Source organism: Coturnix japonica, chromosome 8 (assembly GCF_054131305.1).
Source record: "Coturnix japonica strain WE chromosome 8, WE-NBRP24, whole genome shotgun sequence".
Taxonomy (NCBI): domain Eukaryota; kingdom Metazoa; phylum Chordata; class Aves; order Galliformes; family Phasianidae; genus Coturnix; species Coturnix japonica.
Window position 1 is genome coordinate 32740359 of NC_140670.1, and position 27128 is coordinate 32767486.

At 49.4% G+C, this 27128-nt stretch overlaps 1 protein-coding gene across 29 annotated transcripts in view; it reads left to right on the forward strand.

The window, feature by feature from the left end:
• The first annotated feature begins 2463 nt into the window (after nucleotides 1-2463).
• JAKMIP3 (Janus kinase and microtubule interacting protein 3) overlaps nucleotides 2464-27128 on the forward strand; it is a 47360-nt gene continuing 22695 nt past the window's right edge. For 20 of the 29 annotated variants that reach the window (XM_015867602.3, XM_015867595.3, XM_085554878.1 and 17 more), the window contains exons 1-4: nucleotides 2465-2797; nucleotides 21978-22117; nucleotides 22758-22939; nucleotides 24160-24657. In XM_015867602.3, coding sequence (XP_015723088.1) covers nucleotides 22817-22939; nucleotides 24160-24657 — 621 coding nt within the window. In that variant the 5' untranslated portion in view covers nucleotides 2465-2797; nucleotides 21978-22117; nucleotides 22758-22816. Of the gene's footprint in view, nucleotides 2798-11146; nucleotides 11232-21977; nucleotides 22118-22757; nucleotides 22940-24159; nucleotides 24658-27128 lie in introns of those variants that run through there. The other 9 variants (XM_015867596.3, XM_085554880.1, XM_085554884.1 and 6 more) reach the window with 7 other exon arrangements.

Below are 27128 nucleotides of genomic sequence, written 5' to 3' on the forward strand. Positions count from 1 at the left end.
GCGGGCGGAGCAGCCGCCGTCACGATGGGGGGGTCGCGTCGATTCCCCGCTCGCTTCGCCCCACGGACGGCGCCGCAACGGCCGCGGGTGGGCGCTGCGCTGAGCTGAGCTGAGAGAGGATCCGCGCAGCTGCGGAGGACGGGAGAGCTGCGCTGCGCTGCGCTGCGCCGCGCTGCGCCGTTCTGTTCTGTGCTGTTCTGTTCTGCGCTGTTCTGTTCTGTTCTGCTCTGTTCTGTTCTGTTCTGTTCTGTTCTGTTCTGTTCTGTTCTGTTCTGTTCTGTTCTGTTCTGCCGCTCTGAGTCCGACCCGGTGCCGTGCGGGGCGGCCGGGCTGGATGGAGCCGCTTCCGATCACGGAAGAGCCGGGTCTGGTGTCGGAACCGGCCCCGGTCCCAGTCCGACGGCACGGAGCCTGAATGAGAATCGATTCCTTCTCTTCTTGAGCTGCGGCTGAGGCGTGGCACTATCGTGCACCCCGAGCAGGACTACGGAGCAATGGCTCCAAATAGTGTCGGTGTGCTGTCAGTGCCCGACGGCCGCACACGGACACGGTGTCTGCCCGCAGCTCCGCTGCCCACGGGCGGCGCTCTGCTCCTCGGTGGGGGATGGAGGTCAGGCAGCTCCCAGCGCGGAGCTGCGGAGGAGCCGGCTGTGATCTCCGTGCTGCAATCACGCTCCCAGCCGCACGAACCTGCAGGGCAGAGGTTACCGGCCACGGGACGCCGTCGGTCGTGCTTTGCTCTGCTCCGGAACCGGCAATAACTCCACAGTTCTCACCGCGGCTGTGAATGCGTTCTGTGATCGCCTCCTGGTGGGAGCAGCCCCGGGCTCATCTCCTCCTTTGGGCAGCTCAGCAGGACCCGGCGCTCCTCTGCTCCCCCTGCAGAGATCAGCCCCGTGCCCCGTTCGCTGTTCGTCACCTCGGTGCACAGCCCTGTGCTTCCATCCTGGTGGCGGCTCCCAGCCAACAGCCCACGTTTCGGGTCCGCCCACGAATCCTCAGCTGGGTCAACTCACCGACAGGGCGAGGTGTGAGCGGTTGGAGCAGTGCCCTCCTGCTGCCACCTGCACGCACAGACGCGGTTATGGGCTCATGGCAGTGAGACTACACGGGCTGAGGGCTCTACCTGCTCTGCCCGGACCGAGGCAGAGATGAGCGCTCTGTCCACCTCGTGGGGAAGCCCAGCAACTTCATGCAGAAACACAGTGAGCAGAGCTGATAAAACGTTGCAAAGCTGCTTCCCAACCAGGGGCTCCATTTAACCTCTGCACCTTTCTGGTTTGCTGTGCTACACCGGCAGAATGAACCGGGCAGGGGAGAGCTTTGATTTAATATTAAATTCAATTACAATCAGAAAAAAAAAAGTATCTCAGGTTGGTGGGTTGGGCATCATTCATGTTGTATATCACAGAACCACAGAATGGCCTGGGTCGCAAAGGCCCACAGTGCTCGTCCAGCCCCAACCCCCTGCTGTGTGCAGGGTCACCAACCAGCAGCCCAGGCTGCCCAGAGCCACATCCAGCCTGGCCTTGAATGTCTGCAGGGATGGGGCATCCACAGCCTCCTTGGGCAACCTGTGAACAGTGCGTCACCACCCTCTGTGAAAAACTTCCTCCTCATATCCAACCCAAACCTCCCCTTTCTCGGTTTAAGACCATCCCTCCTTCTTTTATCAGATCCTGACATTTAAGATCAAGCTTTGGGAAAGGCTGCCATTCCTTTGTGTTTCTTAACTGTTCCCTGACTTTGAAAACTAATTCTGCAAACCACGGGCCGGAATCTGCCCTGCCTTTGGTGCTCTTAATGGAAAAATAAAGGCAGAGCTATGGGTGTAACAATATGCTTGGAGACATGTGCTTGGAGAAGGCTGTGGGGAGACCTCAGTGTGGCTTTCCAGTACTTCAAGGGATCGTACAAACAGGAGAGGGAATGGCAGTTTACAAGGTTGGACAGTGATAGGACAAGGGGGAATGGGTCTAAACTAAAGGAGGGGAGGTTCAGACTGGGCATAAGGAAGAAGTGTGTTACAGGGAGGTGGGGGTGGTCCCTGCGGGCAGCCCAGGGCAGGGGCTGGGCTCTGAGCGCTGATGGAGCTGCGGGTGTCCCTGTGCATTGCAGGGGGTGGCACCACGCGGCCGTTATGCGGGTCCTTAACAGCTGGAACGATATTTTTTCTACGGTTCTGCAGCTCCCGCTTTGCTCCGGGTGGGTTCCCGCACACCCCCAGCACGGGCTGCCGGCTGCTTCCAGTCCCTCGCACCCTGCGGATCTTCTCGTCAATTCCCCCCGTGCTGGGACTGGAGCTCATTCTGCACCCGTCCTGTTCGGGATGCGATCCTGGAGCTCCGCGATTCAGCTCCAAACGCCATTCCCGGCTCCGGGAGCTGCGATGCGCAGCAGCACCGCAATGGCTGCGGGCGGCGCCGCGCTCCGTTCCCCCCCGTTTCGCTCCGCTCCGCCCCGCGCCGCCCCCGCTCCGCTGCGCGCACATTGCGCGGCTCTGGGCGCCCGGTGATGCTGCTGCTGCTTCTTTCCTTCCCTGCCCTCCAAATGCTCCCCCGGCCGCACTGATGAACGGGTTCTCATCTGATTCCGCCTTTCAAGAGGACGCAGATGGAAAATCTACTCTTATGCGGCGGGGATGGATTATTGGGTTTCGCCTTCCGCAGTTTGATGGGGAAGAATCCCTTTAAATCTGCCCGCTAGGAACAGCCCCCAGGTTCTAACGCGGAGGAATGGCAGCGTGCTCAGGTAGAGCGGGCGGGCAGCGTGCACCGTGATGGAGCGTGCCTGCAAGGTCAGTTCCTATACGTGTCCGTGCGTGTAAGTGTGTGCGAGATGGGTTTTATATATGTCTGATCGTGTGCTACGGACGGGCCTCGTATAATCCATTTTCAAACGCCCTGTTTTTCCACTCGGTGCCGTTTATTCCCCTCCCTTCCCAACCACTTTCTGGTTGCTGTGGTTAATGCTGCTCCGCTCTGCAGCAGCTGCGGGTTCGGGTGGCAGACAAACCCCCTGCGTCCAGCTCCGGGGCTGGACCTCCCGGCTGCGGGTTTGTCAGCCCCGGCCGAACCGCGGTGTGTGATGGAGGCACTGAGTGCCCGGCCTGGGACTGCAGGGACAGCGCTGGGGCCGGCAGCGTTGGTGCTTCAGGGTAATGAAGGCTGTGATGGATGGATGTCGTGAGGGAAAGTGGCTGGTGGGATCGTTGAACTGTTGATTTGGATGCATCCTGTTCCCTGCACCGTACTGCGCACACTGCAAACCTTGCGGGCTGCTTGGTTCTGCCCAGCTGCCTGCTCCCCTGCTGCTGTCGGCATCATCGTCTCACTGCAATTCCTGGCCCTCTCAGGTAACTCAGTGCTGCCTTTACTAAAACAAGCAATAATTATGGACCAAATGCATTGCAGTCAGAGCAGCTTTGCGTGCTGATTCTCAGATGGAGGCACCTCCAGAGGACGCATGCACTGCAGCACAGCAGTGTGTAGGCAGGAGGTTCCCTGCTGCCAGGCCTGCCGTGGTTTTAACCCAGTGCCTCTTTTACCTCCACTGTTCCTGGTCAGCACGAATATGGCACTAAAGGGTGCTCAGGAATGGAACCTTTGGTAGCGGGGATTAGACCCAAAGGTAAATTCAATGGCTGCGGGTACAGGAGTGCCTGGACTGGGGGAAGCTGCACCTGCCATGAGGGCCTGATGGAAAAGCCAGCAGCTGGTTTTGAGGGGGCTGCTGGAAACCTCTGCTCTGGGATGTATTGGGGATCCAGGTGCCTATGGAGCATTTCCTCTTATGTCTCCTGAAAGTGGTGGCTGTTGACACCTCCTACTTTACAAACCTTTACAAAGTTTCCAGCTGCAGTCAATTGACCCAAAGAATCCGACTTTGTTTCACTGTTTTTCCAACTGTATCTCTCATGTATCTCATCTTTTGTGTGGTCTAATAGAGATGGGAGAGGGGAGAACGGCTTTAAAATAAAGAGGGGAGATTTGGTTGGATGTTAGGAAGGAATTCTTTACTCAGAGGGTGCTGAGGTTCTGGAACCACCCAGAGAAGCTCTGGATGCCCCAGCCCTGGGGGTGCCCAAGGCCAGGCTGGATGGGGCAGCCTGAGCTGGTAGGGAGCAGCCAGGCCATGGCATTGGGTTGGAGCTCAATGACCTTTAATGTCCCTTCCAATCTAAGGCATTCTATAATAAGTGAAGGCCTTTAAATAATGATCTTCTTTACAGTGCTTTATTTTTAGGACATTTCTTCTGTTGCCTTGTCATGCACAGCCCTTCGTGCACAACAACAGTTTAAATGGAGCAATAAAGCAAAGCAGGTTCTGAATCCTTCTGTAGATTGATTGATGGAGCTCCTGGATTGGGGCACAGGTGGCTCCACCCCACTCCTCAGCTGTGGGCTCTGACAGCAGACAGCAGCACCTACACAGGTGGTGGGAAAGCAGCTGGATTTTAGGCTGTGCTTCAGGCTTCCAAATTAAATCATTCCTTTAATCCTATCTATTTCTCCAGACCAAGCCAGTAGCATTGATCTTCATGCTGAGGAAAAGGGGAGCTTTCTTGTCCCTGGAGCATTAAGTGCTGGCTGTTATCAGTGGTAGAACACCACACAAATGCTGCAGGGTCCTGACCTGGAAGGTAATCCCCTGCTTTCCTTTGTCTCTGACAGAAGTCAGATAGACCTGAATCACAAAGATCTGAGGAATGCAATATAGTTCAGTAGAAAATAGTCTAAGGGAGAATGATGTCCTTAGCATTCTTTTAATAAAACTCCTTCAGCTCCACAGCAGCCCACTACTCACTATTGCAGGAGCTCAGGTCAGGGACTGTTGGCAAAGGTGACCCTGGGGAGGGAGGAGACCCATCATTCCATCAGCATCACTCCCAGGCTGGGCGCAGCTCAGCTCCAGGCACACGCATTGGTTTGCTGTAAGCCCAGTGGGCACCATATATACATATATATCCATATGCACTGCTCTGCAGGCAGCTCTACCAGGTGGTCAGTTGACCTTGGCAAGGTCAAGTGTGATTGGGAACCTCATATATCTTCATGCTCCAGTGAAAAGTGTTCAGTTTAAGACACAGAAGGTGCATTTTCTATCCTCGTAAGCACAGTGTCTCATCTCCTGCTTTCTCCTTTGGCCCCAGGGCTCAGCTCCATCTTACCGTGGTGCAGCCATGCCTTGGCCCCAAGCTGCCAGGCTGAGCCCTGGGCATCCCTGTGCTACCCAAACCCATTCTGTGCTTTGCTCCTGCTGATTGCACAGCAACAACCAAAGCTGGCTGCCTGCAAGGAGCCGGGTGCTGACTGCAGAGAGCTCAGCTGTGCAGAGGGCTGCAACACAAGGTGCTGCTCAGGCCATCAGCCTGTGGTAACCCAGGCTCCTGTGTTTCAGCACTTCTGGTACAGATGGGACTGATTCAGACCTGGGGTTCTGATAACAAAAGTGCTTTTCTGGGAGCTGGATTCGATGATCCAAGTCGGGGTGTTCTGGTTCTGTGATGCTCTTTGCAGGACTGCTCGGTTTTGTCGTGCACATCCTGAGCTGCAGAGCGATGTGTCCCCTGGCACGTACTGTCAGGAAAGGGCAGCATTAACCAACCCCAGGTGGCTCACGCTGTATCTTACTGGGATGTAAATCTGAAACAAATCCTGTATTGGTGGCACCCAATTAAAAAGACATTGCGTGCAAAGAGCCTGATCCTGGTGCTGCCGAGTCAGTGTCAGAGATCTTACTGACTCCAGGAGACTCAGGATGTGCCAAGTGTCTGGAGACGCACATGGATGTTTGGGTAGGACGCTTTTAGGTAGAGAATCTGTGCATTTATTTTATTATTGCTGATAGAGCTGATGTTATCTCCCTTATTAACAGGGCATTTGAAAGTGCAATGCAGTCTGCACACAGAAAATAGACATAAGCGTACAAAAGTGCTTCATCTGAAGGATTCTGGGCCCAGGGTGTTCAACGTGTGCCAGAGCTCTGTGCTCACAGGGAGCACCCTCAGCACCAAATCTCCTGGGAGAAGAGCAGGGGGCAGACACAGGGAGGGCAGAGATTCTGTGTTTTACTCTTGTTGTTAAACTTATCCTTAGAACTTGCAAATTATACTTATAGATACAATTAGTTTCACCTGTCCTTAATGCATATTAGTGTATTTTGCTGTTTATAGCAATACTGGTATTTAAGGTCATGCATCAATCTCTACCTAACCCCGAGCGGCAGGCATGAGTTACATAGAATTATAGAATGGTTTGAGTTGGAAGGGACCCTTAAGATCGTGTAGTTCCAGCCCTTGCTGTAGGCAGGGACACCTCCCATAGCCCAGGCTGCTCACAGCCCCATCCAGCCTGGCCTCGAATGCTTCCATGGAGGGGGCATCCACAGCCTCACTGGGCAACCTGTGCCAGTGTCTCACAGTAAAGAATTGCTTCTTAACATCACATCTAATGTTTACTAGCATGCATGGCAGCAGCACCATAGGACTGACACACGGTCCAAGTCATGGATGCTGCATCTTCAGTACCACGTGCAGAACATTTAAAATCATCCAGTTAAAACATGGCCAAACAGCCTTATGACAGTGCGATTACTCCCTAATTGTTATTTTTCCCTTTAGAAAGACTTTTTGAGATTCTAATGTGGAAAATCATCTGGTTTTTTTCTTCTTCTGTTTGTGTACTTCTGGAAGCTTATGGCACCATGACAGAACAACACTTTCTAAATGGGCTTTATGGCACTCAGTCAGGGCAAAGTGAGTTTAATGCGGTCAGATCACAAGGTAACTCCATCAGGAGCAGATGGAAGATTGCACGGGAACTGTGAATGTAATATTTCCTGTGTTATAAAGGATTGATCTCTACATGTCATGGAGACCACAGACTCAGGGAGGATGGTAGACAGGTGACAGAGAGACAAAAAGGGGCTGAGTTCTTGAAATGGAGAAAACTGGGTAACATGAAACATTCCATTTCTTTTCTCTTATTTAAGGTGATAAAATAGGAATATCTATTTCTGTGTCACAGGAACGAATGGGCACACAAAGCACTACTGATCCTGGTGCTCCTGCAACACCAACACAAGTCAGATATGGTACAAATAGAGAAAACCTCTCATCCAGTTCTGTCGTAAGGAATAAATCCTGCCTATTAATGGCTGACATGTTGTTATATGTGAGCTCACATAAACTGGAGCACTGAACTGACCCAGTTCTTTATTCTTATGGCTCATAAGATGTCTTCTCTCCACTCCTTCTAAATCTGGCACGGCTGCTTCCACAACGTTGGCTTTTTATAGATTCAGGGCTCATTTTCGTATGTGATATTTTCTTACTCCATCTGAAAACAAATATCAGCAAAGCGAGCTCTTGAGAAATGTGAAGGCAGACTGGAAATGGAATAGAACCACCCAGAGCACAGATTTGTTCTCTGCCTTAAAGGCAAAGCTTCACATTTTCTTATATATAGGAAAAAAGACTCTCCACGCATCCTCAGCAGCACCACGTTTGTGTGTTGGGGCAGGCAGGGATTTTCAGACCCAGCCTTTGTCTCTGTGTAGGTCTGCAGTGACAGCATGCCATGGTATCTGGACTTCAAACCAGTTCCAGAAAGCAGTGAGTGTTTGGTCCATAGCAGCAGATCCCCGTGGTGATCATGGGGTGCTCACTGGTGCTTCTATCATTACTTACTGCTTATGTTGGTAGCAAAATGAAATGGTTGCTCACAGTGCATTGTTATCATTTACTGCTATTGAAACTCCTTGCATGCTGGGTAAGGCCAGACAGCCTCGCTGGTTCCTCGGAAATGCTTTTGTGTTGGATGGGAAGTTTGTTTCTAATTTATTGCATCCAAAGTAAAGTCAGAGGGTGCATAAGAAAAGGACCTGGTGCTGTTTGGGTTCAGCCATGCCCACAGTCGCTGCTCCCACCATTCAGACCACTGGTGGGGACAAGGCCATGGGAATGGAGCTGTGCAGCCTGCTGACTCACTGCAGGGATCTCATTGTGCCCAACCATCCTCAGGCTGCATCCTGGCTCAGCAGCAGTCAGCACAGTGGCTGATTGCCCACAGGTGCCCCCTCATTAGTTTTCAGTTACACAGCAGGTGTAGAGCTGCTGACCTGATGCTCAGCACATCCTGCCTGGGTTGGTCTGGGCTGCTCTTATAAACAGGGCAGTGCTGCAGATCTCTTTGTTTGGTGGGGGGTCTGGCCTAATGAGATCTGGTTATTACAAACTGAACTAAAGCATAGAGGAGAAGCAAATGGGAAGTATCATAGATGGAAAGGATGGAAAAAAGAGGAGAAGTTGGCATATGTTGGGGCTGTCCCATGAGGGAAGGGCTGGCTCAGTGCAGTACCTGGCTGCTGGGCAGCATCTCTAGGGCCAGGGTCCTATTTGGGTTGGTCCAGTGATGCCCCACAGCGTGAATGGAAAGTTAAGAAGGAAAATAGGTGCTTCTGGTAAGAAATGTCATTGCTGACACTTACAAATGAGTCACTCAACAGCTGCATTTGACACTGATGGTATCATACAGACATGAATCTTTTTCCTTCTATTTCTATGTCAATCCACAAACAGTGATATCAGGTAGCATTAGTTGGCTCAGGAGCAGATGTACCTCCTGGGAAGGGGTGTCTGCACAGAAATAGATGCACATGGAGATCTCCAGATCATGAACAAAAGACAGAAAGGCAGAGAGAGAGAAATGCAGGGGTTTGTTAAAACAACAGGCATAACTATGGATCAGAGTTTGAAGGTGCTACTGAATGTCAGCTCCTAATGAGACCAGATCATTCAGCTGCTGATAAAACCTACCCTGGAAACCATGAGCTGCATTGCTGCTGCCCCCAGCCAGCCCTTGGGCTCAGTGCCTCATCTTGGTGTTTTCCTTGGTATCTTTTATCATTTCTTTGTACATTGTTGTCTATAGGAACGGGTTTGGTAACGCTGGGCTGTGATTTAAGCACACTGGAAATGATTCCTGCTCTGCTTTTCATCATTTGGAGCACAGTTGTTGCAGTTCCTGTGCTGCACTTTCAGCTCCAGGCACATCCTGGGGCACACAGCTCTGTCTGCTGCACAGCCCAGCCACCCTCACAGCTCTCATTGGTAACTCAGGATATCTCAGCACACCCCTCTAGGAATTATTATTATTATTTACAGTTTATGTATTTATTTGACCACTGAGATCAGCACCATACATATAAAATGTTCTATCTCAGTAACAGCAATAATTACTTTTTTGCCCAAAGGACCCCGACGTTTGCACTGATGTAAATGAGGCTGTTTCCTTACAGATAGGAGCACAGAATGCTAACACACAACAGGCCGCTTCCCACTGACAGCTTAGAGAGCAGGGGCTGAGAACCTGCAAAACTTTGGATGCCATTTAAAAGAGGCAACTGGGGATCAGCGACTTCTCATTAAACACGTGCTCAGAATTTGCCAAGCAATGTGCATCAAACCAGAATGTTTTTTCCTCCTTAAAGTGTGCTATAATGAGAAGCAGAAAGGGAGGGAGGTGAGGCAAACTTTGATCAAAGGAAATGTCTGTTTAGCTCTCACCAAGGTGCTTCATTTCCACCTGGAGTGTATAATAAAGCACCACAGCCAGGAGCCAGGCCAGGCACAAAATCAGTGTGGGAGAAATGGAGGCAGTGCAGCCTCTCCTCATCCCTCCCACCCCACCCCTGCTGCATGACATGGCAGTGGCTGCGCAGTCACAGTGTTTCCCTCCTGCTTGCACAGACTCAGCTATTCTCCCATTTCAGCCAGTGGGGCCAGTATATCTGTGTCCGTGTGGTGCCCTTACCCAGCAGCACTGCCACCAGGAGCACTGGGACATGCTGCCAGCAGGTGCTGGGGATGCTGTTGGAGCTGCTGGTCAGACCAAAGTGGTGTTACATTCAGAGCTCTCAGTGATAAACAGCTGCCCAGATAGAGGAGATGATATTCAATATTTCAGTGGTTTGAACAAACCATTAAACAAACAGAGGATGAGGGAGCTGGGGGTGTTCAGCCTGGAGAAGAGAGGGCTCCGGGGAGAGCTCATTGCTGCCCTCCAGTACTTGAAGGGAGCTTGTAAACAGGTGGGAGAGTGACTTTGTACATGGTCTGATACACAGGGGAAGAGCTTTAAACCAAAAGAGCGGAGATTTAGATTAGATGTGAAGTGGAAATTCTTTGCTGAGGGTGGTGAGGCCCTGGCAGTGCTGTGCAGGGCTGTGGGTGCTCCATCCGTGGAGGTGCCCCAGGCCACGGCTGGGACCTGGGCAGCCTGAGCTGGGGGAGCACCCAGCCCTCAGCAGGGGTGGGGCTGGGGGGCTATAGGGGCCCTTCCAGCCCAGCCATGATGTGTTTCTGTGAACATAATGGCTGCAGAGACCTGTGCAGTCATCGATTCTGTACCACTCTGCTGCAGCTGGAGTGCCCGGTATCTCAGGAGCTGTCAGAAGCTTTGTAACCTGGAGGGCAGGACTGAATCCATCCAGATGTGCAGTGTGGCTGTGATTCAGCTGTGCTAGCAGGGGAAGGAGCACAGGAGCTGGCCTGCAGCTGTGGCCCCTCAGTGGGCAGCTCATCGTACCCAGGCAAGACATCTTGCTGTATGTTGCCTAACAACGAGCTGTTGTTAGATTGCTGCTGCTGTTAGACTGAGAGGCTGGATTTTGCCCTGGAACAGGCCAAGCTGTTTTGTTCCTCTCCTGCTGGAGGCGGCATCTCCTGAAGTGGCAGCCACAGGTTGTCCCCTGACCTGCAGAGAGCTGTTCCTGCAGCACGCCAGGCACCGGCTCCTTTAATCTGTGTCTGGACCCCCAGCCCTCCTGCCCCATGTGAGGTGTTTGCTGTGTGTAGGGGCTGCTGCCTCAGGGATGCTCAGGGTGGAGGATGCTGCTCACAGTCGCGCAGCTCCTGGGCTAATAATAAGATGCTGCATCTCCTCTTACACTCAGCAGAGATAGAGGTTGAGGATTTTTTTCAGTCTCCCCCCACCTGATTCCCATGCAGGCTTGCAATTGATTTTCCCCAAATAATCCGACTCTCGTCATCATAACATAACCAGATGGGGAGGGTTTAGTGAAAATACCTCCGGAGAGGCCGGCAGGGAGGCGGATGCAGGAAGCGGATCCTCCCCGTATCGCTGGCACGGGTTGGTAAGTTCCATCTGAAAAACCCAAAGCTGTTCCCTGTGCTGAGTCACAGCCCCTCGGCGCCGGAGGCAGCGCAGGTGAGACGGCGCCGCTCGGGATCCCTCCTGAGCGCGTTTATCAGCTGATCCCATTTGAGCCACCTCCTTCGAGTGCATTGCAGGTGTGGTTCTGTCTGCACAAGGCTTCTGTCGCGTTTCTCTCTCAGCTGCGTGGCTCTTCCAAGGCATCACGCGGTGCCAGCCCTGGTGGCAGCCCCCATGGCCCCATGGCAGGAGCAGCCCTGTGCCCCCAGCTGGGTTGAGGTGCAGCACAGCCCCCCTTGTGCCCCCGCAGTGCAATCCCACTGAGTTTGGGGTTGCCGGGTGCGTTGCTCCCCTGCTGGCTGAAGCAACAGCTTTATTTAGACTCGCTTTTGTGGTGCGTTCCAGCTGTTCAGATGCACAGCTAAAGGCTGTTTGCTTTCTGAAGCTCTTCCATCTTCTTTTATCCACAGAAATGGGGTGAAATCCAGGCTGTGAGTGTGCATGGGGGGATGGGAGGTGGGGGCTGGTGGTGCTGGGAGCCAATCGTGCCCCTGGCAGCAGAGCTGCACAGCAGCATTCCCTGACCACCATTAAAACCCAGCTTTTGGCTTTAGAAAGTGGCTGTTTGTGTTGCTAAGTTATAGATTATTGAGATGGAAAAATAATCTCGGATATAGACATGGAAATTTAATTGGCAGTCCCTCCTAGGTTGCAGATTTGTATTTTATGAACAAACCCATCTGAAGTAAATACTAAACTTAAGATACCGTGGGTAAGTGTGTGTTTTCCATGTACTTTTACATAGATTTTATACAGTGAGCAAGAATTGCTGTCCCGAGGAGCAGCGCTGCCCTGCCCCCAACGCTGCCCTCCCACCCCATCTATTCTCCACCATCCTTGAGCACTTGGGCTCCTGCTTCTCTCCCAGGCAGGGAGCCAATCCCACTCCTTCACTCCTGTCCATTCTTATTTCAATATAGAGATGGACAAAGTGAGCCAAAAGGGTCGGGGAAAACCTCTTGTTCCATCAAAGGACCGGGATACGTTGCTGTCTCAGCCCTAATGTTTGGAGTGTTGTATCAGGGAGATCCAGTCCCAGCCTAGGAGCACTCAGACACTGTGTGGGGCTGGGGACAACATAGTTGTACTGGGAGCCGTAAGAGTTTCTGTAGATTCACTGAAGGTGTGTGGAGGCTGAATGATAACCCGTAAGGCTTCCCATGGCTGGAGAGCTGAGGCCATGGGCTTGATGTATTCTTTATGGTCATCTGGGTCCTGCATGCTTTCCTAACTGGCGTGATTTGGGGCAGTGCTGAGCCTGGCTCTGTGCCACGTCCTCTCCATCACAGCAAAGTGGGCTCCCAGAGCAGGGCAATTGTGTTCTGTTCATGTTCTGCCTGTGGCCATGGGAGCTCCACAGCCCAAACCACGCAGCTGGCCTGGCCTGCTGCTCTGACATAGGGTTTACTGCGGGCACTGAGTGATGATATGTGTGTGGCTCCAGCCACGGACTTGGAGTTGGTGCCTGGCCCAGAGAGGCTGCTCACAGCCCTGGGTTGTTCCCATGCTGATGTGACACAAAAGTGACAATGTTTTTCCACTTGGGAAACTTAAATCTTGACATAGATTCGCTCTGTGATGCTCGTTTGATGTGAGCTGGGATTGGAGTGGGATATTACCAGAAATGGGGCTCATCTCCTTCCTTCTGGTTGTGCTGTAGCTGGGCTGTGGGGCTCAGCAGCCCCATGCAGCAGGGCTGGGTGCTCCCCTGCATGTTGTGCGGTCAGTGCTCAGGGAAGCTGCAAGAAGCAGGAATCAGAACGATGGTCTTGTTGGAAGAAGAAGGGAAGATGCAGGTGGAGCCTTGCGGTGAGCTCTGGGTTCCACCATTTTCTGGAGAACCCTGGGTTCTGTGGGGAGAATGTTTTAAAGCGCGTGCAAGAGGGGTTGCATACCCAGAGCTGAGCGCTGGGGCAGCTCATCATGAGACACAGGGCTGGGCCTCATCTGCTGCTCATTGCTGCAAGGGAATCAAAGCTGCAGCAACTGTGCTGCGAGCCCCTTAAAAACAGCTGCAAAAGAAAACAGAACACAGTCACAGCAGTGAGCAGTGCAATACGAAGGCTGCATAATTATATTGATATTTCCTGTGTTCCTACTAGTATCTGCTGATGGAGACTGTAACAGCTGGAGCAGAACAGGGCGCTCACTGCGGTGCTCCTTGTGCTGCTGCAGGTGCCTTCTGTGCACTGGGACCAGTTTCCTCTGCAAACCCATAACTGTCTCCTGCCAGTGTCCCTTAATAGCGTTGGGTAGTTTCTTGTTCTTGAGTTAGTGTGGAAAAACTCAGAACTATTGTTCTCACTGTCATAACATCAATAATTTATAACTGCCGGCTTAATGCCTCTCGCACAAATCACGGATCCTGGTTATTTATTTCCTGGCTGTTCCTTTTGTTTTAGATGAGTGATAACGAGCACCTTCCTGCAACACTGCAGTGCTTTCCATCTTATTTCCCATCTCCTGCTATTACAACCTAGTACCTTGTTTACCTGGCTGCTACACAACAGATGTCCTCAATGAAGACTTGATCTTTCCCTCTAAACCTCTGTTTGCTGGGTACACCAAGTTGTGTTTTAAATATAGATTATCTTGTACTTTTCATCTTGAATTTTGTGTTGCTTAGTTACCTATTTTTCTGTGGTTATTGTTTTCATTTTTTCTTCCTTTTTCTTGCTTTATATCCCTCTTTCATCTTGATTGACCCAGATAATCCTCTGTTATCAGCAGGCTGTTATAGCCTTTCCTTCACTCCACAGGTTGCCAGCAGGGTCCCACATTCTTCCAGCCCACCTCCCAGCCCTCTGTTGGGACTCTCCATCCCAGTGGCTGTTCCCCAGTCTCTGATTCCATGCCCTACACATGATGGGTTCCTTAGCTTCATCTTACCAAATCTTCTTAAGCAGTTAATTGTTTAGCATCCAGCCTTTAAGTACACGCTGTGAAACTGAGACTCAGATTTACTCTCTCATGCTGTACACGTTTACCTGCATGGTTTCATTGAGCACAGGCTGCTGCCCGCTGCCAAGAGCAAGGGTCAGCTGGGAGGTCAGGAGCCAGGAGGGAGCATCTTCCTTGCTAGGAGGGATGTAGCATAAGCCTTGTGAGAAGCAATATTCTCTGAAGGAGGGAGTGCAGAGGGCTGTCAGACTGGAAAATGCTGAATTGAAATACTATTCAGCATGGTGAAGCCTTGGTACTGCTGCCCAGAGCTGTGGGTACCCCATCCCTGGAGATGTTCCAGGCCATGGCTGGGCCATGGGCAGCCAGAACTGGGGGGCACTCAACCCATGGCAGGGTGTTCACTTGGGTGGGGTCTGAGGTCCCTTCCAACCCAGCCATGCTGGGATTCTGCTATTACCCAGGTGCAACTCTGAATAGATAATTAGGAAAGAGCTCTTCTGTAGCTGTGCCCCGTCTGTAGGCAGAGATGTCTATGAGAGGGTTCCACCACTTTATGATACTGCATTTTTCACAGTGAAAAGCAAGGTCAGCAATATCTCCAGCCTGAACAAGTATTTGAGAGGGACATTGAGTGGAGCTGCTGCCGGGAGATACCATTTGGGAATGAGTGACTTTGTTCCTGGTGTTTAGGGGCCAGAAGAGCCCTTGTGGGGCTGCAGGTTTCCTTTTGGTGGAGTGTTTTGGCACTTAGTGTCATGCAGGATAACAAAGGCCATGGCACTGATGTGGGACAGGTCCTTGGGGTGGGTAAATGAGCTCCAGCAGTGGGAAGGGGGAGTGAGTGGCAGCCTTTAAGCTTGGAAAGCTTCTGAGGCCTGGAATGACTCAGGGTTTTTCTGGCTTTGTTGCTGTTGTTCAAATCTCATTCATTTCTTCAAATTTAATTTAAAGCATTCGTTTTGTTTCCTTACAGCTGGAAATGTCAGACAGATAACAACCTGTCTACCTCTCCATGTGATTAACTCACATGGATCACAGCATGTTTGTGGCTTAGCCTGGGAGCACAGGTGAGCACAGAGCCCAGCCCTGCAGGCTGAGTACCTGTGGGTGTGCTGGGTGTATGGTCAGCATTCTGCTCCCTGGATAGGAGGTTTGGCAAAAAGCAGTTGCTCTGAAGGGGCCTTCAGGTGCCAGAAGCAGATACAGAAAGGCTTGTCAAAGCACTGTGCTCACCCTGCTGCCCCATCCTCCCCACATGCTCCTTTTACTGTTCTTTGTTTCATTAATCATTTTCTGCTTGCTGAATATTCCTCTGTGTCCTCCTAGCAGTTGCTCCGTGATATTAAAACACACCATGTTAAGGAGCACTGAGTTCTGGCTGCTCACTTGCCCACAGCACCCAGCAGCACTGAGGAGCACAGCCCACTTGGTGAGTGTTGTGCAGATCACGCAGCCCAGGGCAGGTGCTGCAGCAGATGGGTGCAGGCAGTGACTGCTGTCCCCAGGGACACCCGTGGTAGATTCAGTTCCCCTTCAGTTTTGAAGAACCAAAGGATTTCTGGTTTTCACTTAGATCTGTCCCCAGCTATTTAAGATTACAGCAGTTCTTAATTGTAGTTCATTTGGGATCATGTGAGATCATCAGTGAGATTCAGGATGTGAATAGCCCAGAGCACGGAAATCAAAGCTGTTGCTGGAAAATATTCCCTGCCATATGCTATGATGTTGTAATGTGACAGAAACCTGTGTACCTACAATTATCCCAGCTAATTGGGTAACAATGCATATCAATATGGCTGCATTTGTTACTGTTTTGCCAGTCCCTGTGCTGGCATCAGCTGAGTGCTGCCCACTCCCAGTGCTAAGCAGCCCCATGGTGTGATGCCCAGTGCTGGATCAGGAGTCACAGCAATGTGACATTCAAGCAGTTTCTTGCTGAACTGGGTATCACTCTTGGTTCCATCCTCCCCAGCAGTGTTCCTGCTAGTAGCCTGCATGGTGTGAAGGGCAGCCCTTTGTCCTCCAGTGACTGCAGGACAGAAGATCTTGCTTTTACCAGAGCTCGTCCAAAGATCTCTCGGTCTTTCCCAGGGACCATCTTCACCCCCAACCCCCACCAGCAGATCCAGACCTAATTCCATGGGCACTGGGACCCTTGGCCCACCCTGGGACCCCCCCTCCCAGCAGATGCCCCCATACAGTGGGGCCTACAACGTGTACTCCACATCCCTCACCAACACCCCCAGGACACACCGCCAGCAGCACTCTTGCCTCAGTCCAATTTCCTTTCTTTCTTAACTAGTTTATGGGCCAAGCGACGTGCTCCCTGCTAAATAAGGGGACAGAGGTGGGCTGAGACTGGGGAGGGGAGCTCAGCAATTGCCAAGACGTGGTAATTTAAACTGAAAAAAAACCAGATTTGAAATAATCCGATACTCAAAGAATGTACTTGGGGGATGAACAGGCAGCATTAGAGCTTACGGGCATCTAACAGCTTGTAGTCAACTTCCCACCAAGTCCTTGTTAAATGTGTTTCTATTAGCATAGAGCTGGGCATATATCTGCTTACAAATGAAACAAATACTCCAACTGAAAATCCATTTTTTACTTGGAAAACCACAGTGCGGCTGAGGAAAGGTCCCACCTGCCACCAGCAGCCATCCACACCATCTGATCCCCAGCGCCTCGTTGGCTGAGGATGAGTCACTCTGGAAACTGGTCATGTTTATGAAATCTACAGTGCGGTGCTGTTTGTTGCCACAGTAGAGCTCACTATTTACTATCTCATTCACAAACTGAATAGCTCCAAGGACTGAAATCTTTTTCTGATGCTCTGCAGCCCAGCTGTGTTGTGGGTTCGCACAGAAGAGGGTTGGAGAGGTACCGTTAAAGAGTTGTTTGGCGATATTAATGACATGCTTAAAGCTTTGCCATGGAGTGCTTTTGGATCATGCGATGCCATCTGTGATGCAGTCGCCTGTGGTTCATGAGACAGGAATGAATTCCTTGGGAAAGTGGATGGCGTTGTGCAGACTGTGATTGAGATAATGCAATGACACAGCATTAAGCTGAGAGAATTAAGTCTGAAAGGCCTCCCTCACTAATAATCCCAGGCAAATCAGTGAAATTACTGCGAGCTGCTCTTGTTTAGCTGGGCATTCAGATAGGGGTGCAGTTGTATTGCTATTGTAACAAGGCCGATGGGTTGGTGTATCCAAAGGACTGCAGAGTGTCCAGGGAAAAATGAAAAATTAACTTCCTATCTATGAGCTACTGCCTCTATTGTTCATTAATTTCTTCAGTAATGCAGCCATAGGAGATAAAAGAGTACAAAAGATGTCCTGGTCGGGTAATATCAAACTTGTGTTATAATGGTAAGTTCTGTGTGTTGGGGTTTGGGAATAATTCTGCCTCCTGGCCCTTACATTCTATTCATGTCTTCTGTATTTACTGTAAAACATTTGCACTCACAGATGTGACACCCAGCTGTGTTTTGCACTTAAAAAACACAAACATGTGAAAAGAAACCCCACAAACAGCCATAACATTTAAAATGAAATGTCAGTATGGATGTGAAGCAGAGCACGTGTGCATGTATGTAAGCTATGTATGTGTAGCTAACAGGGTTCGGGATTTTGCTGTGGATTTTGTAACCTTGGCCCACCCATCAATGAGTCAAAGCTAACAGTGGCTGAGGGATTAACCTCTGAGGATGAGCTGTGGTCAGTCAGGATTTGACATGTGCCTGTTAAAGCTGTAGCTGGCATTGATCTAATCCTGAGCAACACCTGGGCTGCACATCCAGCTGCAGGAACTCATTGCTGTGGGTTTTGTGTTTGTGTTTGCACTGAAAACATAGGTCTGGGGAGACAAAACTGCTGAATTAATCTGATAAATTGGGATTAAAATTGAAGTCTTCATGAAAATTAGGAAAAATTAATGGTAACATCTTTGAACATTTCTGTTGTGGAGCCCAGGATGTGAGAGCCTGGGTTACAATGCTGGGCTGTGTGAGCTGATAGATGGCATCCTCTGTCAGGTGTGTGGGCAGCTCCGTGCTGGAAAGAGATTAAAAGGACAAAGGAGCCTTTTTATTAAAGAGTGTCTATAGGCAGAGTGCAAAAGTATGTTATGTTAAAATATTGGTACAAATATGGCTTTAATTTGAAGGGGGGAAGATTTAGGTTGGATGTCAGGGGGAAGTTCTTTACTATGAGAGTGGTGAGGTGCTGGAACAGCTGCCCAGAGGCTGTGGATGCCCCGTCCATCCCTGGAGGTGTTCAAGGCCAGGTTGGATGGGGCCCCGGGCTGGTATTACATGTGGAGGGTGGTGGCCCTGCCTATGGTGGGGGGTTGGAGCTTCGTGACCCTTGAGGTCCCTTCTGACCCAATGACTCTATGAAAAGCCCATGCAAGTGTACAACAGCTTTAAACAGGTTTATTGGCTGCAAAACAAACATGGCAACAAATAGATCGCAGCTGTCTGAACCTCCTTCTGTCAACACATTCTTATGAATTTGAGCTCAAAACTTTAGAGAGGTTATAAACAGCGATTAGTTCCTCGACTTTAATTAAACCGCTCTCTGAAAGTAACGGGGTGGGGAACAAGTGCATTCTGCCCTGGGCTGGTATTACATGTGGAGGGTGGTGACCCTGCCTATGGTGGGGGGTTGGAGCTTCGTGATCCTTGAGATCCCTTCCAACCCAGTGGTTCTGTGACTCTGTGATACTCAGAGTTGCAATTTACTCATTTATTTTGTGGTGAAACCTTGGTTTCAGAAACAGCTATCTAGAAAATATATTTTCCTATCAGCCTTGATGTCTGGATTGCAAGTCAGTAGGCAAGAGAACGATGAGCCCTGCTGGAGGCAGCATATGATACATTATTAATGTTATTCTCAATATCAAACATGCCAGGAATCATACGCATACTATTTTCTGCTAGCATCAAAAATATGAAGGCCTTACTACTGACATGTCTTACAGATGCCCTGCTACAGAACTTGCTGGAAAAAAAAGGGAAATCTACCCAGTTATGTGCCTCTGTCTCAGGAAGTGCTTTCTGCCCATTCATTCCCAGGACCACAAGGACCGTGTCCTGCAATGCTGGCTGCTGTCCCAGCTGTGCACACCCCAGCTCTGCCCCTTGGAGGCACCTGCTGGCTGTCAGAGCAGAGCCAGCAGGGAATGGCTGCTCTGCATTCCTTCTGCAGCAAGACAAACCCTCTCTTTGCTGCTTTTAAACTGAGACAGTGGAGGTTTAGGTTGGATATCAGGAGGAAGTTTTACAACCGCAAGTGGTGACGCACTGTTCACAGGTTGCCCAAGGAGGCTGTGGATGCCCCATCCCTGCAGGCATTCAAGGCCAGGCTGGATGTGGCTCTGGGCAGCCTGGGCTGCTGGTTGGTGACCCTGCACACAGCAGGGGGTTGGAGCTGGATGAGCACTGTGGGCCTTTGCAACCCAGGCCATTCTATGATTCTGTGATGTTGTCATTGTAAGGATGATGCTGTTGCCTTGGAAATATTTTTACGGGTTCTTTTTCTCCAGCATTTGGAAGCAATATTCCCCCAGGCCTGGCTCTGTCCCAGCAGCCTGCAGATGGCTGCTGTGCACGCAGCACGCACCAGCAGGCACCGCTGTCTCAGCATTACAAGACCACGACTTTCTGAAACACAAATAACTACTTTCATACTTTCCAACAATGCTGCTTGTTCCCCAGCAGGCAGAGAAGCTCAGGGCTGTCACTAGAAAGCTGCCTTAGTCAGTCCAGTTGCCATTATATCCCCAGGAAAAGCAGCTCTGCTTTTCCTGAGCTGTCCCATTCCCAGCTGTGTAAATCCCTTTCTGATCGTGAGGACGGCAAATATGGCAGGGGTCTGCTGTGTGTAGCAGCAGGTCTCGACCATAGTAACATTGCTTTGGGGCTTTCCCTTTGATCTGTTACACTGTGTATATCAATTTGAGACATCCACAAGCAGGCAGGTCCATATTTGGTACCTGAGTGTCTTTGCTCTCCCTGCGGCTGCTTTCAAGGAAAAGTAGCAAGAATTGATTGGGTTTTTGTAATATGTTTGTGATGCTTCTGCTCTGTCTCACACAACGTCTCTGCTGTAAATTCCAGCACAGTTTTTGCTGCTTCGCTCTCTGAATCAGTGTCCTTGCAGTTGAACAGCAGCCCAGGTTACGTCCCTTAGTTTGATGGATGTGAATGAATCTGGTCAGTAATCACATGTATTGCTCATACTGCATTTTAATTTTTCATGTATTTAGAAGCTCAGGGGCCTGAGTGCTTCTTGTCTTTGGAACGGGTGTCTCTGAAAGCAGTGGAGTGTCATGAATGTGGGTTATCTGAAGTCCATCTACCATTCACCAACCATTCAGCAAATTGAATAGAATGAGGCAAAACTGAACAGAAACCATATGAGGGAGCATTTACTAATGCTGATGTGCCCTGTCCTCAGTCCCAGGCTGATTTTCACTCCCTCTCTCCTACTTCTCAGGGAAGGACACAGGCTCGGGTCTGTAACAGGGCAGGGAGCAGCTCCTTCTCTGTCTGCTCCAGGGCCCACCTCTTCCATGTCAGAAGGGATGTGCAGGGCATCCCTGCCAGCCAGGGCCAGGGGGTCTGCACTCTGTTGTACCCAGCAATGAATCCTGCTGTAGCACTGCACAGACCTACATCTCACGTACCCGTGTTTCCTCTGGGAAGAGGGAGAAGCACAATTCTTGTTGTGTACTTTCCTGCCTCCCTCACAAGTTTTAGAGCTTGTGGCACACAGAGCAGCTTCTCCATCGTGCTGCAGCTCTCAGTGCCAGCAGTGCCCTGTGCAGACAGATCGTTACCAAAGCTGACCAAATTCCTATTATCTGCATCCCTTGATCCTCTGATGTTTTCATTGGCTACATTCAAGACTAATCATTTCCCTTTTTTCAGCCTTAAAGATTAATTAGAAGAGAATCAGATCCTTTTTTTCAGCCTTAAAGATTAATTAAAAGAGAAAAAGGGTAATCAACTAATTTCTGCGTAGTTCTTTCAGAATCAGTCTTGTTATTCTAAGTAGTGGTGAGGCAGCTGATTTTTCTCTGGGAAATCTCATTAAAGCCTTAGCATCCCAGATTGGAAGCTTCTGATGGCAGCTCCATGCTCACATTGCTCTGATGAGAGTCTGTGGGATCCAAACGTCGGGACTGTGCCCCATTCATTGTCACCTCCTGTGTGTTATGGGACATGTTGTGTGACCACAGCTGAGCTGTCAGTGCTCCAGGACTGCTCTGATTTTGGAGGGAATGGATGCCAGATGTGGGCAGCCCCATCTGGGCCAGAAGTGGACACCCATGGGCTCAGGGCAGCACCCAGCTTTTCCTATGGGACAGAGGAGAATGCCAGGCTAAAAGTAGCTCACATTGTCACCCTGGGTGTTTCAGACAGCTCTGTGCTGTGACCGTGTGCTGTCCCACAGAGCAGCTGCTGGGCTCATGCTCCTTCTAGCATGCCTCTGTTAACAGTTTTGCCCTTTGCTTTCTGTAAACAAACAAACGTTCTTGTAACTTTTGCCCTTCAAAAGTAGCGGTTTGGATTTAAGTTATTCTGACAAATCGCCGTGTCATTAAATTGTTATTTCTGTGACATTCACATATAGGCAGTTAAATTTGGACCCTCCCCCGGGTGCTCTCAGCCCTGTTCTACCTTCTCATCTCAGTTCAATACCACCAGCAGTGGCTGCCCCTATCTGCTCTTTTCTCCTAATGGATGCAGGTGTTTGCTCTTAGAACGTAAATTGCATTTCTTTCATTATTATGTTATTTTTATTTCTTATTATTCTGTTATTGCAGCTGTCTGTAATGCTAAGCCTCCTTCTTAGCACTTGGACAGGACTAGTGCTGCTCCATTGTGGTTTTGAGTATTAATCAAGATGAATATCTCAATGCACTGAAAGTCATCATCCAAAACCGTTTCTATCTGCATTAATAAGGTTAGTATTAAGGAGCCTGGGGATACTTTTCTGAAGTGAGAGCTTTTTGTGTATGTTTTATTGTATGAATTAACCAAAATTTGGAAACAAAGTGTTACTTCAAGCCAGGAGTGTGGTGAGAGTTAAAAATGCTTTCCAATGGATCTTGGAACTGATGAATGTGTGTGATCTGCCTGCTGTTTGGCTTTATCTAAGCAAGTCACTTGTCCAGTGAAGCATTCTTCATTAGATTTATCATTGTTATTTAGCCTTCAGTTGTGTTCTGAAGCTCCATCCATTTTGCTCTTTGCTTCCAAACAACAAAACTTGCCTTGGCACTGAAAGCTTCTGGTGATTTGTGCAACCCCTGCTTGTTCCTCCAGCTCCTCTTGTTATGTGAGACATTTTCCTGCCCATGCTGGAAGCAGATTTCCCAGCCAGTGCCATGAGGGTGCCATGAGGCTGGAGCTGGACGGCTCTTTGCATGTCATAGCATTGGTAAGGCTGGGAATGGCCTCCAGAATCATTGAGTCCAACAGCACACGTCCACATCCTCTGTGCTGCGAATGCAAAGTGCAGAGGAATGATGAGATGAACGATGGGATGCAGCAGCGATGCCCAGCCCAGCCCTGCCCTCACTCAAGTGTTTCCCTCCCTGCAGGTGGGTGAGAAGATGTAGCGGCAGAGGAGCAGCACCGCAGGGAGACGCGGGGCCGCACCATGTCGAGGAGGAGCAGCAGCCGCGCCAGGCCCGACGCCTTGGCTGCCCTGCAGGCCGCCAACGAGGAGCTGCGGGCCAAGCTCACCGACATCCAGATTGAGCTCCAGCAGGAGAAGAGTAAGGTGTGCATCCTTCCCTCTCTGCTCCTTCCCACTCCTCACAGCCCTCTGCCTGCTGCCCCATACACAGCCAGCTTGTACGTGCCTTGGGGAACACATGGCTGCAGCAGCAGGGGATTGAGCCCCTGTGTGAAGCAAGGTAACCCCTTCCCATACTGCTCTAAAGCGGTTCCCTCTGTGCTACAGCACAAGGCACCCTGCTTTCAAACCAGAGCCACAGCCCCATGGCAATGATGCAGCCCTATGGGATGTGGCAGGAGGGCTTCTGCGGAGACCCCAGAAAAAGTGAAGGGCTCAGAATTCTCTTGAAGGAGCTGGTTAATTCTTAGATGTGTATTAAACATAATTCTCTTCATAGCTGGTATCACAGATGTGTTAATCTAGTTTCTGAGCATTTGCTTCATGTAGTGTTGGGATGTTAATGCTTAGTTCACTTGGGTTTTGTGCTTCTTGCAGAAATTCATTACACTTACATGTTAGCTAATGCTACTAGGGCACTAAATCAGGCAAATTAAACTCTCTGAGACTGCAAGGGATTATTAAAATATACAGACATCACCACTTAGGCTGACAAAGAAAAGCTTTCTCTACAGAGCTGTCAGGATTCCTTTTCCTCTGCTCACAAATTACTTCCTCCCAGTTCTCTGAAACATTGCAGTTTTTCCTTTGCAGCTGCAGTGTTTGGTTCTGTAGAGTGCTCTCATTTGGGAGACACACTTAGGCATATTCTTAGCAGGGAAACCTTATTGTGTCACCATAGCAAGACAAATGCAGCTTCACTAAAAAGAATCAACCAGACTTTTTTTTTCCTAGTTAGTAAGTAATTATTACGTACTGAATATTCACTTCCTAATCTTAGCATTTAAATATATGCACAGACTGATCTGATAAACAACTTGGAGCAGAAAAGAGAGCAAGTGGAGTGATGCCTGCTGATCCCACTGGTACCTGAAAGCTCTTCTGAAAATGGTTGGCGACCCTGCACATAGCAGGGGGTTGAAACTGGATGATCAGTGTGGTCCCTTTCAGCCCAGGTCATTCTATAGTTCTACTTGTGCATTGGTAGCACCAGCTCACCAGGCCAGCTTTATCTCCCATGCACATACACACAACATTAGGATCTGACACAATAATGTGATCTGTATGTGTCCTAGATTAACTTGGAATTTCTGGTAATGATTTTAGTCATAAAAATGCTCATCTTGTTTTATTTCTCAATACAGGTCAGCAAGTTGGAGAGAGAGAAGAATCAGGAGGTGAGGCAAATCAAAGAGCACGAACAGCACAAAAGTACGGTGGTGGTCACAGAGCTCAAAGTCAAACTTCACGAAGAGAAAATGAAGGAGCTCCAAGCTGTTCGGGAGGCACTGCTGAGACAGCACGAGGCCGAACTGCTCAGAGTCATAAAAATTAAAGATAATGAGATCCAGAGACTCCAGGCCCTGCTGACCGCTGTGCGCGATGGGGCTCCTGACAAGGTGAAAACTGTGCTGCTCACGGAGGCCAAAGAGGAGGCCAAGAGGGGCTTCGAGGTAGAGAAAATAAAAATGCAGCAGGAAATTTCAGAACTTAAGGGGGCCAAGAAACAAGTGGAGGAGGCTCTGACTATGGTCATCCAAGCTGACAAAATCAAAGCTGCGGAGATAAGGAGTGTGTATCACCTGCACCAAGAGGAAATCACCAGAATTAAGAGGGAGTGTGAGAGAGAAATCCGCAGGCTGGTATGTGTTGCTGTCTGTATCTATGTTTTTCCTAATGCTTCTGTTATTGATAACAATTAAATGAAAGTGTTGGGCTGTGTTAAATGCATGAGGATGAGCAACTAAACTTTTGGAGCTTATTCCAAATCTGTTTTCTGATTGCTAATAGTGATGTCAAAATGTCTTTTTTTAAACCTGCTGTGGGATGTTTTAGTATGGAGCTTCTTTATACCTCTGTCAGTGCTTATTGGTACAGGTCACAGATGTGAGGAACAGGCCTTTGGTTGTGCCAGGGGAATCTCAAAAAGCAGTCGTGCTTTTGGCCTCCAGCAGACTTTCATCCCTTCCCCACACCCTCTTTCCCCACCCTTTGCTCCTCACCAACCAACTTCCATCCCTCCCTTTCCCTGCCATTGCTGGTTCCTGTAAACATCCCATAGCAAGCTGTATGCAATTCCAAAATGCTGTTTTCTCCACATCCTACAGTCCTGAGCCCTACAGTGTGGAGGTGATGAGCCCACCACTCTGCAGGGTGTTCAGGAGGAGATTTCCGCTCTGTGTCCCCCCTCCATGGCTTTCCCTCAGGGCAGGCAGTGAGGGTCCCTCTTTGTGGCTCCATCTGAGTGTCTCTTCTAACCCACTATTACTTGACTACTAAGAAAGCTAAATCAAAGCCAGCTAAACAAGCACCAGCAAAACAATGGCCCCATGTGAAGGCAAGGCAGCGTGGTCTCTCCATTGAATGCCCTGCAGCACTGCTCACCCTGCACTCAGCCACGCGCCCTCTCAGACTTCGCATTGCTTCTTCCCCTCACATATTATTTTCTCTTTAAGAAGAGGATGTTAAAATAATTTATAACCATCTGATCTGTCAGCGCTGTTCAAATATCCTGCAGTGTAAGTAATTCTTCTCTAAACATACACTGCTGGATGCATTGATTTAATACATCGCAGTGAAAGGATAGCTAATGTACATCCTAAATAAACTTAAGGCATTACAATAAAATCCATGCTAATGGCCTCTAATGTAGAAGTTATAAAATAAATATGTCCTTAGTTATAAGGAATAGAGTGATTGAACGTCATGTTTTTCTAAATAGCCTTTGAAAATCAAACTTTTTTTATTCCTGCTTCAATGAATCAGATTATCTAACCATACTAATTAAATTACACCATGCCTTCATTTTACCAGGCCCTAAGTGCTTCCTGAATGACATTAAGCACTCCCTGTTCTATTGACTTTCCATTGGTTTCAATAGAGCTGCTGGCACCTTGCAGGGGAAGGTCGTGATGTTCCAAGCTGATATGGTGCACCATGGAAAACTGGTCTTTATGAAAGGGAAGCACTTCTCAAAACCCTCAAACTATTACTGAAAACCAGTTCTCCTGGCTCAGATGCTCCCAAGATGTTGATGTAAAAGCCAAGAGTCATATTGCAGTCAGTAACAGGTCTGTATGGCAATGACCCTTCTGAAGAAATTCTGCTTTTAGTAAGCTTTTCAAATTCTAATTTGTACATTTCAAAACAATGTAAAACAGCAGATACATGAATTTAGATGCCTTCATATGGCACCCCACTCAGGGATGCGGGTGCTGTGCAGGGCTGGATCTGACCCAGCCCATCACCATCCATAGAATCACAGAATGGCCTGGGTTGCAAAGGCCCACAGTGCTCATCCAGCTCCAACCCCCTGCTGTGTGCAGGGTCACCAACCAGCAGCCCAGGCTGCCCAGAGCCACATCCAGCCTGGCCTTGAATGCCTGCAGGGATGGGGCATCCACAGCCTCCTTGGGCAACCTGTGAACAGTGCATCACCACCCTCTGTGAAAAACTTCCTCCTCATATCCAACCTAAACCTCCCCTGTCTCAATTTAAGACCATTTGCCCTTGTTGATATATGAAGTGAAAATTTCCCAAGCAGGGAAACCTACATGTAGGTTTTAAAATCATTGTGGAAATACATTTTAAAAGAGCCACAATGCTTAAGGCCACCTAAATGTGAAACTGTGCTAGGAACTGCACTGGGGAGCACGTGGTACACGTGGTACTTTGCATGCGATTAGGTTCGCATGACTGGTATCAGCTGCTGCCAGGAGCTCATCTTACCCTCCTCTTAATGTCTGTGATGCAAGGAAGAAGTTTGCTGGATAATAACTGTATTGAAATGCTTCCTTCCTTTGGTACTGCTTCCACACCCTTTCACTTTAATACTGAAATGGCAGCATCAAATTGTTTTATGTGTTTCATGAATGTGAACTTCATCCTAAGAAAGGAAATGTGACCATTGATGTATCCTCAGCTGTTCACCATTTGTTCTTATAGTTTTTTCAGTAAGATAAAGCACTGCTGAAGCACTGTGTTACAAATACTTTGCATTTTCTGCTGGTTTTTTTCCTTTTGAAGTGTTGTTCATGTGGCACCATGACTTTGTTTGCACAAAAATAGAGACAACCACCAACATTTTACCTATGTTAAGCAAGTAATCGTTTGA